The sequence below is a fragment of the Lactuca virosa genome, chromosome 8 (assembly GCF_052849685.1).
Source record: "Lactuca virosa cultivar CGN04683 chromosome 8, Lactuca_virosa_CGN04683_v6, whole genome shotgun sequence".
In the NCBI taxonomy this organism is placed as follows: Eukaryota; Viridiplantae; Streptophyta; class Magnoliopsida; order Asterales; family Asteraceae; genus Lactuca; species Lactuca virosa.
In genome coordinates, this window is record NC_136433.1 from 180997571 (window position 1) to 181010473 (window position 12903).

The 12903-nt window shown below is 36.5% G+C and overlaps 1 protein-coding gene and 1 long non-coding RNA gene across 2 annotated transcripts; both read right to left on the bottom strand.

The window, feature by feature from the left end:
• Window positions 1-2014: 2014 nt before the first annotated feature.
• On the bottom strand, window positions 2015-3281 carry LOC145132149 (uncharacterized). The gene is made up of 3 exons (XR_013717890.1): window positions 3157-3281; window positions 3013-3082; window positions 2015-2275 (listed from the first exon to the last, which is right to left on the bottom strand). It is a non-coding gene; the product is annotated as an uncharacterized LOC145132149 (long non-coding RNA).
• Window positions 3282-3936: 655 nt separating this feature from the next.
• On the bottom strand, window positions 3937-6388 carry LOC145132148 (uncharacterized). Its single transcript, XM_079066824.1, has 7 exons — window positions 6208-6388; window positions 5101-5189; window positions 4967-5026; window positions 4644-4772; window positions 4472-4558; window positions 4135-4188; window positions 3937-4048 (listed from the first exon to the last, which is right to left on the bottom strand). The coding sequence occupies exons 1-7, from the start codon at window positions 6281-6283 to the stop codon at window positions 3968-3970; spliced, it is 576 nt and encodes a 191-aa protein (XP_078922950.1). The 5' UTR covers window positions 6284-6388; the 3' UTR covers window positions 3937-3967.
• Between the last annotated feature and the right edge of the window lie 6515 nt (window positions 6389-12903).

The following is a 12903-nucleotide window of genomic DNA, read 5'->3' on the forward strand; positions in this document are numbered from 1 at the left end:
ATGTGGAGAAAACGCTTAGTCGTCAAGAATTTGGGGATAAAGAAGACATGATCAACAAGGATTTCGGATTACAAGATCATGTCGTGATTCTTGGGATTCTACTATAGTCGTTAGTATTCACATGTATAAATATATATAGTCCTAGCCTCAAAATCACACACACAAACACACTCTCTTTACTTGTATTTTGCGACAAAAACTACTACACTTTGTACTCAATTATTCATTTTAATAAAATTATCAAGGGGGCCCGGATACTTCGAGAGGTTTGGAGTCATCAGAGATCAAGGGTTTTCCTCATAACTCTTGCGTCTTGCATCTCAGAATCTTGGATATCATTCTGAATAAAATACCACAACCCTTACTAATATGTGTATGTATGTATATATATATATATATATATATATATATATATATATATATATATATATATATATATATATATATATATACTAGTTTATAATCCGTGGGAACCACGGTTATAAATTAATTAAACTTTTATAATAAAAGTTATATAAATTAATCAATTATTTTAAATAAATCATTTTAAATAAATTATTAATTAAGAGATATATCAAAATTTTAAAGTTATTATAACTTTAAATTTAACATATAATTAGAAAATGTAAATTTGAATTTTGAAATGAGTTGCCTAATATATCTACATGACACATGGTATAATATTAATGATGAGTTATATTAGAGTGACACTTGGTAAAATGATATTAAAACTATTCATTTATTAGAATATATATATATATATATATATATATATATATATATATATATATATACTATTCTTTTGAATGTTTTGACAACTACTTTTTGAGGCATTTTTAATGGTAATTTTTTATAATTTTTTTTATTATTTCAAAGAAATAATAATAAAAAAATAAAAAATAAATAAAACTTTATATAAGTAGAGATAAGAGTTCTTTTTAAAAGTCACTCCAACCATTTACTAAACTTCAACATTTTAATCATTTAAAAGTTGTTTTCTATTTTAGACTTTACATTTAATAATAATTTACACTCTACTTATATTTAAATTTTTTAATTTTATTATTTTGTGATAATTTAATCAATTTAATTAAATATTTTGTATTGAAATTTTGTATCAATAAAAAATATTTTTAAACTTTCAAATACAAAAATATCAAATATTAAAAAATATTATTAATATATTATATTATAAGATTTTTATTTGATTAAATATTAACGTCAACTAATATAACTTTTGAAAATATGACGCACTATATGAGAGGACTTTTTACAACATTTAAGTTAATTAAGGAAAATCAGTTAATTTGAAGAAAATATATTCATTATTATTATCAATGTTTTGAAAATAACTTGTTAGTGATATAACTTTATAAAATATATTCATTAATATTTTGTGTATTTACTTAAATATGTTAACTATTAAAAATTTAAAAACAAATGTATCTAAAGATACAAAAATACAAAGTCTAGATTAGTAGAGTGTTTGGTGAATCTTCGGCAAATCTAGATTATTAACCCAATTTGTTTTCAAATTCGAACCGACTTTGTTCAACTCCAACAATTTCAACTATATGGTTAGAATGAAACAACAATGAGAGTATAGTATGCGTTTTTTCTTATAGCATGCCGAATGTAGGAGCATGAATCACAAGGAGACTCAAACTCTTGGGGGAGTTTCAATCCATTGGAGTTGTGATTTCTTTTTTTCGATGAGAGTCTGGTGAGCGTCAATGTGTGTGTGTGTGTGTGTATATATATATATATATATATATATATATAGAGAGAGAGAGAGAGAGAGAGAGAGATGGCGGGGCTGCATTTTATTTTATTTTTACTTTAATTTTTTATTACAAATTAATAAAAAAAAAATAGAAATTGTAATTTAGACGAATCGGTAAGTAATTTAAGCATACGAATCGTCTCTGCATCAAAATAAAACCACATTGCTAATATGGTGTGAGAAAAAAAAAGATGGAATGAGAGTTCAACTTTCATACAAACACAATGTCCATTTCTGTAATTTATTCAGAATTAACTTTATCTTGGCTGTTATCAAAACGGTTGCAAAAAATTCCAAATGTGAAAATTGGTTTTTATAAAACGTTTCAAACTTACATTGGGATGCACTGTGACTATTCTATGTCTTTATTCCATAATGGCTAGGGATCAAACTTGCTCCCCTCTATCGAGTTCACAAACACGAGAACAATTTTTGTGCTATGAAGGCCTCCTAGCGCTGAGGATTAAAACTCTAATACAAATGACAAGTACACTGTGAATAAGAAACAAAATCCTTTAGATCTCACTATAAATTGCTAATAGTGGAGACGCAGTTAAGATTTCCAAAAACAAGAATCATATTTTCATATTAGATAATGGAGCGTCCAGGTTCCCAAATATCAACATCGCACCCTTTTCAACTCCAACGACAAAAGGGCCTTATAAGACACCTTTTTCCATGCCCTAGGAAATAAGAGGGGTTCCTTTTGTGGCAAAACCCATCTTCTTTCTAGTTAAGCTAATTCTTTCTTTAAATCCCTTTAAGTGATGTCCAATTATCACAACTATTTATAAATGGTTAATCATATTCTCCACTACGTTTCAGTAGTATGATCCTAAAATAAGCAAAGTTGGCAATGCACTAGTGACAATAATATGTTATTATTGTGCACGTACATACACTAACACTATTAAGCGTGGAGAGAATGGCCATATTTCCATCCCTCCATCCCTCTACACATATCAGCATCACATTATCTCTCTTTTAATTTTATCCCAAAACTATGGAAATTGTCATCTTTCTATCCTGTGACCATTCTATCCAACCTAAGGGGTCTTGTGTACTTAATTTATATGGTGGTTGCTTAAAAACAACTTTTGCATAAATTATACCACCAAGCCAAGTAACTTCCGCTTTATGCTTAGTTTTTTTTATACTAATCATAGAAGTAATAACATATAAAACATAGAAATTTTATGTTTCCTGTTGTAAAGTAGCGTCTTAATTACCTTTAAACACAGGCTAAATATTGTCAACTCGAGCATGCCATTGATCATTATCTATGGCCCACCGAAAGCCCTACACATTAATATTAAGTTAGTAGGTTAGATTAAGTGTTAAATTAATCTCATTAAATCAAAAAGAAATAATACCTGAACAGCAATTATGGGGACAACCACTGAATAACGTGTATCAACAAAAGCAGCAAACCATGCATGCATTCCTGCATCACATATCAATAAATGAGTTATGGAATTAAAGGCATAATAACTCATAATAAAAGAATATATATATATATATATATATATATATATATATATATATATATATATATATATATATATATATATATATATATATATATATATATATAGGCTTAGGTTATTCTATTCTAACTAATTATTGTGTGGATATCGTATGCTATGAGAATGATAAAGAAAATATGTTGTTTGATAATATAAATACGTTCAATCTTACATAACTATTGTCATTAACACACATTCTCACTAATTAAATTGTCTATAAGGTTATTATACACTTATTATTATTCTTATTTTTGTCAGAATGTTTGTCACAATGTTTATTGGGTCGTATTCTGTCAGAATGAAAACGAGTGAAAAACGATGTGTGAGAACAAAAATAAATAATAATTAGCAAGAATGCACGAAAATGATGATATTTTTGTCAGGTTGAACGTATTCGCATTGCCAAACAACTTATTCTCTTAGTAATTATCATAGCATACGATATTTGCACAATAATTACTTAGAAGACTTGAACCAGCTCTCTCTCTCTCTCTCTCTCTCTCTCTCTCTCTCTCTCTCTCTCTCTCTCTCTATATATATATATATATATATATATATATATATATATATATATATATATATATATATATATATATATATATATATATATATATATATATACTCTCGTAATTTCTAGAAGATGTGTTTTAATAAGATATTAAAATTTGATTCCTATCTTGGAATGGTCTATATCTTCTCTTGCGGTTAGATAATCTGCCAACTTTAAAAGGTCCCACACCTAAAACATAATAAATGTTAAACATTTGGGTATTAAAAGTATATAATGAATGTCATTTGAAAAATTCAAGAGCGAAGAAGTATAACCGTGTCATATATAAATGGCATTGTATCACCTCTTTTCCATGATGAAACAAGAGCCTGGATCCAGAATATATGAAATTGAAGTTATATTTATTCTTTGAGATAATGAAAGATAATTAGTATATTCTCCTTTGTACTCTAAAAAATCTACTCAACTATAGCAACGAAAAATTGGTTTCTTTATGAATAACATTGCTAGAATTGGATAGATTTTTTTCAAAGTAGGATGCTATAGTAAATAAATATATGAAAGTATGTTGTTATTTCTTATTTTCTTGCATTTAGCCCTATTCTTTTTGGCATAAACCAAATAAAAATAAAGAAAGGTTTCAGTGTTCACATCTTGATAGGCGGTGTGGGTTTTGGCACGTTCTCCATGGTAACGAGAATCAATGGCAATTGCAATATATCCACGTGAAGCATAATCCTGAATTGAAAGGAAGAGCTCGTTAGATCAAAGTCTTTTGTTAAATGAAAAATGACCATTCTAGCCTTGTAATTTTATATTATACCTCAAGTGAAGGGCGTAGCCACTCTTTGTTTGCATTTGATGGATGTAGAAAAACAACAGCTGGTCTTTTCGATTGCGTGCTTTCTTTCATGCTCAAAATGAGGACAGGCAGTCGCCCTTGCTCTCCTTCCTAATTTTAATAAAATAATAAGTTTCATCATATTAAACTTTATACATTATATATTCATATTACAAATTTGGTCTTGTTTTCCATCTTCCCAAGTATGTAGTTATTTTCTTAGATATCTTATAAGAATCATATATTCATATTAAACTTTATCCGGTCAACATTCAATGAGAAAAAGGAAACATGGTCTAAGTTACCTCAGTGGGTAAGTAGAAGTTTTCTTCATTGAGCAGTGCTTCCGGGTAGGATTTCATTACCTAATAGTGTTCAAATAAGATAACTTCTAAAAAATATTAACAGAAAGGTAAAGTATATGTCAAGTAATGTCCACCTCAAAGTCAATCGGTATTCCCTGATATAAGGGTTCCACCACGCGTTTTGCAGGTAGTGTCTGAAGTGCATGTAGTCTCTGAAGTGGAACTAGAAAAAAAAAAGTAGCAGAAATATACTCCCTCCGTCCCAAAATTATTGTCCACAAACAAATAACACACAGATTAAGGAAGCATTATTATCACTAACTTTATATAATAAAATGATAGTTTTATCCTTAACTTGCATTTAATGTTTCATTAAATGCTTAGTTGGTTAAGTAATAATGAGGGGATATTTTGGTAAAAATGTTATTTATTTTTAGAAGCAGACTATAATTTTGGGACAGAGGGAGTAATATGAATCCACATTTTGACAAATAAAGAGATGAAGTCATATTTCAATGAATTTATTGATAAACATAATAGTGGTTGGATAAGAGTGATAACAGTAGTTATTGATGAAAAAAGTTAAACTAAGTTAAACTTATTTCCTCTCCTAACAAGACAACGAGAGATAAAGAACAAAGTTTGGTGTTGTTTCTTTTTTACCTAATGGGGTCATGACTTAATCGGTAAGCTAGTTATGTTTCTTTTTAAGTTGATGCAAGAGAATAGCTTAATTGAAAAAGTTAGGGAAATGAGGCCTTCCCAATTAAGTCCTAACATTTTATAAATTTACACCAGCTTAGTTTTTCCTTCTCAGTTACTTTATTTAGACAACCATTAATGGACAACAAAGAAACATGGTGCTACAATAGAAACAGACAAGTTTTGCACTTTTACTTTGGACAATCAAAAGAGTTATTTTATAATGAAAGCAACTGGCCTTATACTACTCTTACTAGATTGAGGAAACTGTCGATATTCATAAAAAAATTTAGATACATAAAACACACAATTTAGCTCGGATCTCCATAGCCACTATCTTAGCTCAAAAGAAATCTACTACGACTAGCTGTCTAGCAGCAATGTCTATCCCAGAACTACTCCTTATTTTTCTATATTTTGTAATTATTTTAGGAAAAGAACTCACAGGGTTGTATGAGAGTAAGGGAGAGTATGATACGAGCCCAAATATTCACAACAAATCAACATCAAAATTGACCAAATCTATGAAAGCAGGTTACCTACAGGAGAACGGCGACTATGAAGAACTTCAAGGAAGTCAGAACGGAGCTTGGCTGCTGATTCGACGGTATCCATCTTCTCGAAATTCCGACATGCAACGGTGACTTGAACACGTTGATATTTGTCGTGTGCTTATACTTCTAGTAGAGTAATTGCGATGAGAGTAATGGGACCCGCAAGGACCTCCTGGAAGTGGTGGTTGTAATTGTAGGTGATAGAGTGTGATAGAGAGAACAAATTACTAAAATGGTCCATGTGGTTTGCAAAAGTTTCATGTTTGGTTCCTAAGTTTTCTTTTGCATTTTGACCGTCCCTAAGCTTTGACTATATTGCGTTTTTCATCCCTCATAGAGATGAACAGACTATATTGTCCTTTATAGTTATATTTTTTATTTTTTATATTATTAGTTTATTATTATATAATATAAATTAGGGGTGGAAAATCGGGCCATCGTATCGTGTTTTTGTTGACACGACAATGTTTTATGTAACACGAACACGACACAACACGATGTTGTGTTTTTTTTAATTAACACGAAAACGAACCAATTAATAAATGATAAACACGACACGACACGACAAAGATAACATAATATAACAATTAGTTTATTTAATGAATATTTAATCATACATAAGACGACAAACAAATGCTAAAACGTGTCAATTTCATGTCGAATTTTGATCACGAACATGACACGACATCGTCCGCTGATCTTCACCATCGAACGCCGCTAGAAGCATGTTGCAACCAATACAGTCATATTTATCACTGTCGAAAGGGAGATATGAAGCAGTGAGGGATGGAGATCTGGTTCATTAGTCACTTATCTTCTTCTCGACGCCCCATCTCCACTAAAAGATTCAGTCATCATTACATCCGCTCCCTCCTCGCTCCTCCATCTTCGTCATCGACTGCATCTGCTCCTTCGCTCATCCTTCTCTGCCATCGATGGTGGTTCACTTTACTTTTTCTTCCTCCATTCTTATCATTGTGGCGAGGTTGCTTCATGGCACTGTAGTGGATCTGATAGCCATGGCTTCATGATACTATGACAGTGGTGGCTTCAGGGCGACGGTGGCAGCATATCTGGAAGCTTTTTGTATTTAGTAGTGGTTTCTAGGCAACGAAATGATAGACGTTTTTAGGGGTGGTGGTGTTTCCGACAAGATAAGAGACGAACGATGGTGGTGGTGGTGATTGTTTATTGTTTCTCTGATGAAGCTTCCGGTGGGAGGGCTTCAGAAGTGGTGTTAAATTAAAATAAGAGAACGGTACATGAGAACTGGGGGTATAGCGTTTTGGGAGGGTTCCACTTTAAGTTTATTTAATCATTTATATTCATTAATAACAAACGAATAATAAAAAAACTAAAAAAATATAAAGAAAAAGGACAATATGGTCTTTTAATCTCTACGAGGGGATGAAAACACAATAAAACCAAAAACTAGGGACCGTCCGAGTGCAAATGAAAACATAAGAATCAAACGTGAAATTTTTGCAAACCAAAAGAACCATTTCAGTAATTTGTTCTTTAGGATATGCAATGAGTAAATTACCAAAAACGTTTGTTTCATTTAACATATGCATCGAGTAAATTACGAAAATCGTTTGTTTCATTTAGGACATGCACTAAATAAATTACGAAAATCGTTTGTTTCATTTAGGATATGCATTAAGTAAATTACGAAAATCGTTTTTGAGGCAAACAGCAAACTCTAAAGTCGAAACCAGATAGTTTTTCCTTTTTTGTTCCAAACAAGTGGCAAAGGTCCCAAATATCATTTAGGCTATGCGGTTTGGTTTTAATTTCCATTATGTTATGCTTACATGACATCTTTTAACATATGTTATAATATGTCAACATTGTTATGATTTCACGTGGTGTTAAGGCGTTTTGCCCTCTTAACATTTTCCAACACCGGTTAAGAAAAGAACAATCAACTTTTTTTTATTCGTTTTTCCTTTTTAAGTGGTGTGATGGTGTGGTGCGTATTTCCTAGCAAAAATGGAGTCGTGTGGAGAATGACATGACATATGATCATTCCTACAAGTTTTATGAAATATATTTGTAAAACGGTGACGTTTTGAGCTTCGAGAAGAGGGTCGTTGTAACGACCCAAAAAACAAGGGTAAAAATTTCATTTTTAATATAGCTAAAACATTGATACCATTTATTTCGAACATTTCAATTATCATTAAGTAAAACATTTATCAGAGTTCATCCCAAAATTATTCATTGCGGAAATCATAGGTGTGTGCACTGCGATCAATCCGAGCTCTTCATTTCCAAATCGATGATACCTGAAACAAAAACTGTAAACCGTAAGCACGAAGCTTAGTGAGTTTCCCAGAGCATACCCCACACAATTCACATAACACATATCATATTAGCTATAAAGCTACGCATACCACATAATTCATGCATACATAAACCTGTAAGGATGTCATGGGCTACCCCACATGGTCTTTACCTAGGAATGTCATGGGCTACCCCACATGGTCTTACATCCAATGTCATGGGCTACCCCACATGGTCTTTACCTAGGAATGTCATGGGCTACCCCACATGGTCTTACATCCAATGCCATGGGCTACCCAAAATGGTCTTTACCTAGGAATGCCATGGGCTACCCCACGTGGTCTTACATCCAATGCCACGGGCTCCCCCGGGGTCTTCCATGCAAGTATCACGAAGACAACTAGCATAACACATATCATATAATCACTAGCATACCGCTTAGCATAAAACTAACTATCATACCACATATCTCTACTACAGCTAGTGTAACACATAACATAAAATGGGCCGGCCTTGGTGTCTTAGACCCATTGGTATGGTGAGAAGACTCACCTCGCACTGACGAAATCCCGCAGACGAAACTCCATTTGCTGGACTAACAGAGTAAGACCCAGTAAGTCCCGACGCACTACTCCAACTCAACTGCCTGTAATCATCATGCGATTAACCTGTCACGACCTTGAAATACCGTAAATACCCTCCGGGTCAACCCTAGTCAACCCTGATCAAAGTCAAAGTCCACAGTCAAGGTCAACAGTCCATGTTGACCTCAACTCGTCGAGTATAACTAGCCACTCGCCGAGTTCCTTGCCTAACTCGTCGACTCGCCGAGTCAATAGAGTGACTCGCCGAGTCCCCTCCAAACGCTCGACCGAAAACCCTGGCCGGAAACCCCATGGCCGCAAACCCTTAGCCGTAAACCCGACTCGCCGAGTCACTAGGCGACTCGACGAGTTCCTTTAATCAATTTCGTTTCCGGTCCTTCACAGTGGAATCTGGAGTCCCAAACTTCCGATCCAACCTTCTCTATCACAGATGCCATGTAAAGTTGCAAACTTTACGTGCATGCAAGGCCTCATAATGCTATAAGGTCAATATTATGCTCTCAACAAGGTTTGTGTGCATAGGAAGGGTCAAACTACATCAAGGGAGCAACTTTATGACTTTGGGGACCTAAAAAGGTCCAGATCTGAAACTATATCCCAATGATACGTCCAGATCTAAAATTGGACTCTATTTGCCCCAAAATGGACATGAACTAGAAAGATGAGAGATCTAAGAATCTATACATCAAGGTAACGACTTTTTACCTTAAAATGATGCCCAATGTAGTGTAGATGCCGGATCTACTGCTTCCCCTCTTGTTCCTTCTTCTAGATCTCTTCTTCAACCTTCTAATCTTGCTAAACCAAGCTCTCACTCTCACTCAAGGGAGTTCACGGCCGCAAACGTCCTTCTCTGGGATAATATGGTGCCAAAGGAGGCTACTAGGGCGGATAATGACGTTTATATATTGGGAAAACCCCGAAACTAGGGTTTTCTTCTAACAGTTCGGACTCACCGAGTCGACCCTCCGACTCGCCGAGTCAGTCCCAACCCGCGTCTATGATATCACGACCCTACTCGACAAGTTGGACTCCCAACTCGCCGAGTCCATGCACAAACACCCAACAAAAGCAAATTCCAATCAATACTCGAAACATGTGTTACAAGTCTCCCCCACTTGAACTAGACTTCGTCCTCGAAGTCTGTCGTCGAAAGAAAATCTGGGTAATGCGTCCTCCGCAGTCTTTCCTGATGCACCCCTTGCCCTATCAGGGCCAAATCCGGATTGATTCACTATACCTGGTCTTCCGCCTTTCTTCCTATATCGGGTGCCACTCTTATAGAACGAAGCCTTGAGGGCACTTCAACCATGATGAAGCTTGAGTATCCAACTCTTGCCAACATCGGCAACCCTTTCTGAGCCCAACGAGTACCGACACCCGTCATCTCGAAGGACACAGCTGTCACCCCCTGCATTCCATGATCGTCTACTACAGCAACAGGACTTACCCGCACCCGACCCTCTCCAATGTTGATCGAATCGACGTTATCAACTGACTGGATTCACCCACCATAACCGAATGCCATTCCCTTACGTTGGAATATCGGTCTCTCATTCGGTTGCTGAACTGACTAGCAACCTCACACTCGCCCCACGCGACCTTCGAAAGGCACCTCATCTAATAATAATTGTCTCGGCCATACCGCCACTCCTGGTTCTGTCAACTCTTCTGACACATCTAATCACCACAACCTGACAACCTGTTGTCACTGAATCCATACGATAGATCACGCTACCCGAATACGGTAGTCTTTCGTCATTCCCATTCTCCTTTGTCCTGCCGTTTTCTGATTCCAACATGTCGCGGCCTTATAACTGATGAAACCAGCCCGGGACACATCATGATGGCTTATGCTACCATCGAACCAAACCCATTCATTACCCTGGTATCCTGCAGTTGATGCCCTTGGCATCCTTATCCTCCCAAATCTCATCCCACCGAAACAAATCCAACGCGAGAACATACGCGAACCCCGATTCGGAATCCTTTCCGAAAACGAATCGATACCCTGCTACTACCTCGAGATCCATAATGCACCATAACTTCCGACATCCCTTACCTGACCGGTAAATAGATACCCTCAGCCGATCCCCGAGACTACCAGTCTCGCAACCGGTCCAACCACCAGGTTCCCAAGAGATCAAATATCAGGACTTACCCATCCGTAATCTTACTGCGTCACGTACCACATAACCACAAGATCCTGCAACTCGGGATCCAAACCCTTAACTCAACAATCTCTACCAGTTCCATGTCGAATTCCCATAACCATCCGGGCTCGCCCACGGATAACCGGTCGAATAATCACCTCCGATCCTGATTCTACAAAGTTGTGGCTTTCCCACAATCTTGCGTATTGGTCTATCCTAGCCCTAATCACCTGAAAGAATTCATGAATGCTACGGCTACCCCATAGTCTTACAACACTTCCCACGCTATCCAGCTGCTAGTGAATGCTATGGCTCCCCCGCAGTCTTACAACACTTTCACAGTGAATGCTACGGCTCCCCCGTATTCTTACAACACTTTCACAGTGAATGCTACGGCTCCCCTGTAGTCTTACAACACTTTCACAGTGAATGCTACGGCTCCCCCGTAGTCTTACAACACTTTCACAGTGAATGCTACGGCTCCCCCGTAGTCTTACAACACTTTCAAAGTGAATGCTACGGCTCCCCCGTAGTCTTACAACACTTTCACCCTACACGATCACTGCTCATGACCCTATCGCTCATCTATCAATCCGAATATATCTCAACATTAAGCACCCGCGCGGTCTGTCCTCCCAACCGAACTCAAATACTAACTGGGACCCAACCTGGTTCCCTCCCCCGAAACCTGATACTTGACGTCATGAGGACTCGATCCAAATGTTGGGGAGTTTCCCGAACTCCCATCCCACGATATCCTATATTCAATCGGCCCCTAAGGCCGCCTTTCCTTCCCTAATGGGGATGTGAAACGCATCCTCGTCTCACACTCGCTTCCACCTGGGTATCTGAATGGTTCTCCCCCACTTAGATTCAACTAAGTCCGCTCAGCATATGAGAATTGAAGGATTTCCAAACCCTCTCTCGTTCCAATGATCAATCTGCTGACGGTCGGTGCTTAACAAAGCTTGAACACCATGAATAACTCTTCCCAAACAACACGACTTTCGAAAACCAGCTAACACTTCTTGAATCCGAACAATGCCAATGATTCTAGCTGCCCAAACTGATATCACACTCAGATCCCGAAAGTCCAAAAGTCGGATGCTCCAATCAAAACTTCAGCAACAACTCTCTCTCCCTTTGACAACCCCGAAAGCCTTTCCAAACATAACAGCTAAGGTTACTAAAATCTAGACATAATTCCCTCGTACCGACTCTTGAACCAAACCCGACCATTCCCAAAATGATACTCAAACACTGGACAATCCACGATATACAAGAAGACGACCCCGTACTATTCCACCCAAAATTATGGCATGCAGATGGCATTTAACTCTTCTTGAAGGTACATATAACTCAACCACAACCAGAGATAACAACCAACGATACGCCTACTCACGCTGGTTAGGAGGCAAAAGGGTATATACCTCACACCCTTGCTTGTCGAAATTCCGATCTCTCATGTCCGGTCCTGCAAAGTGGGGCCCCTCTCTGCTGGGCTCTGGCTCTACCCTCTCATCCATTGGTGATCCTCAAACTAGTCGGAGCGGATACACTCACCGCTCCTCTCTGATCGTCAGGTAGTCGACCTCCTTGTCACCCACCTGCCCACAATGACAATATGACGGTCTTGC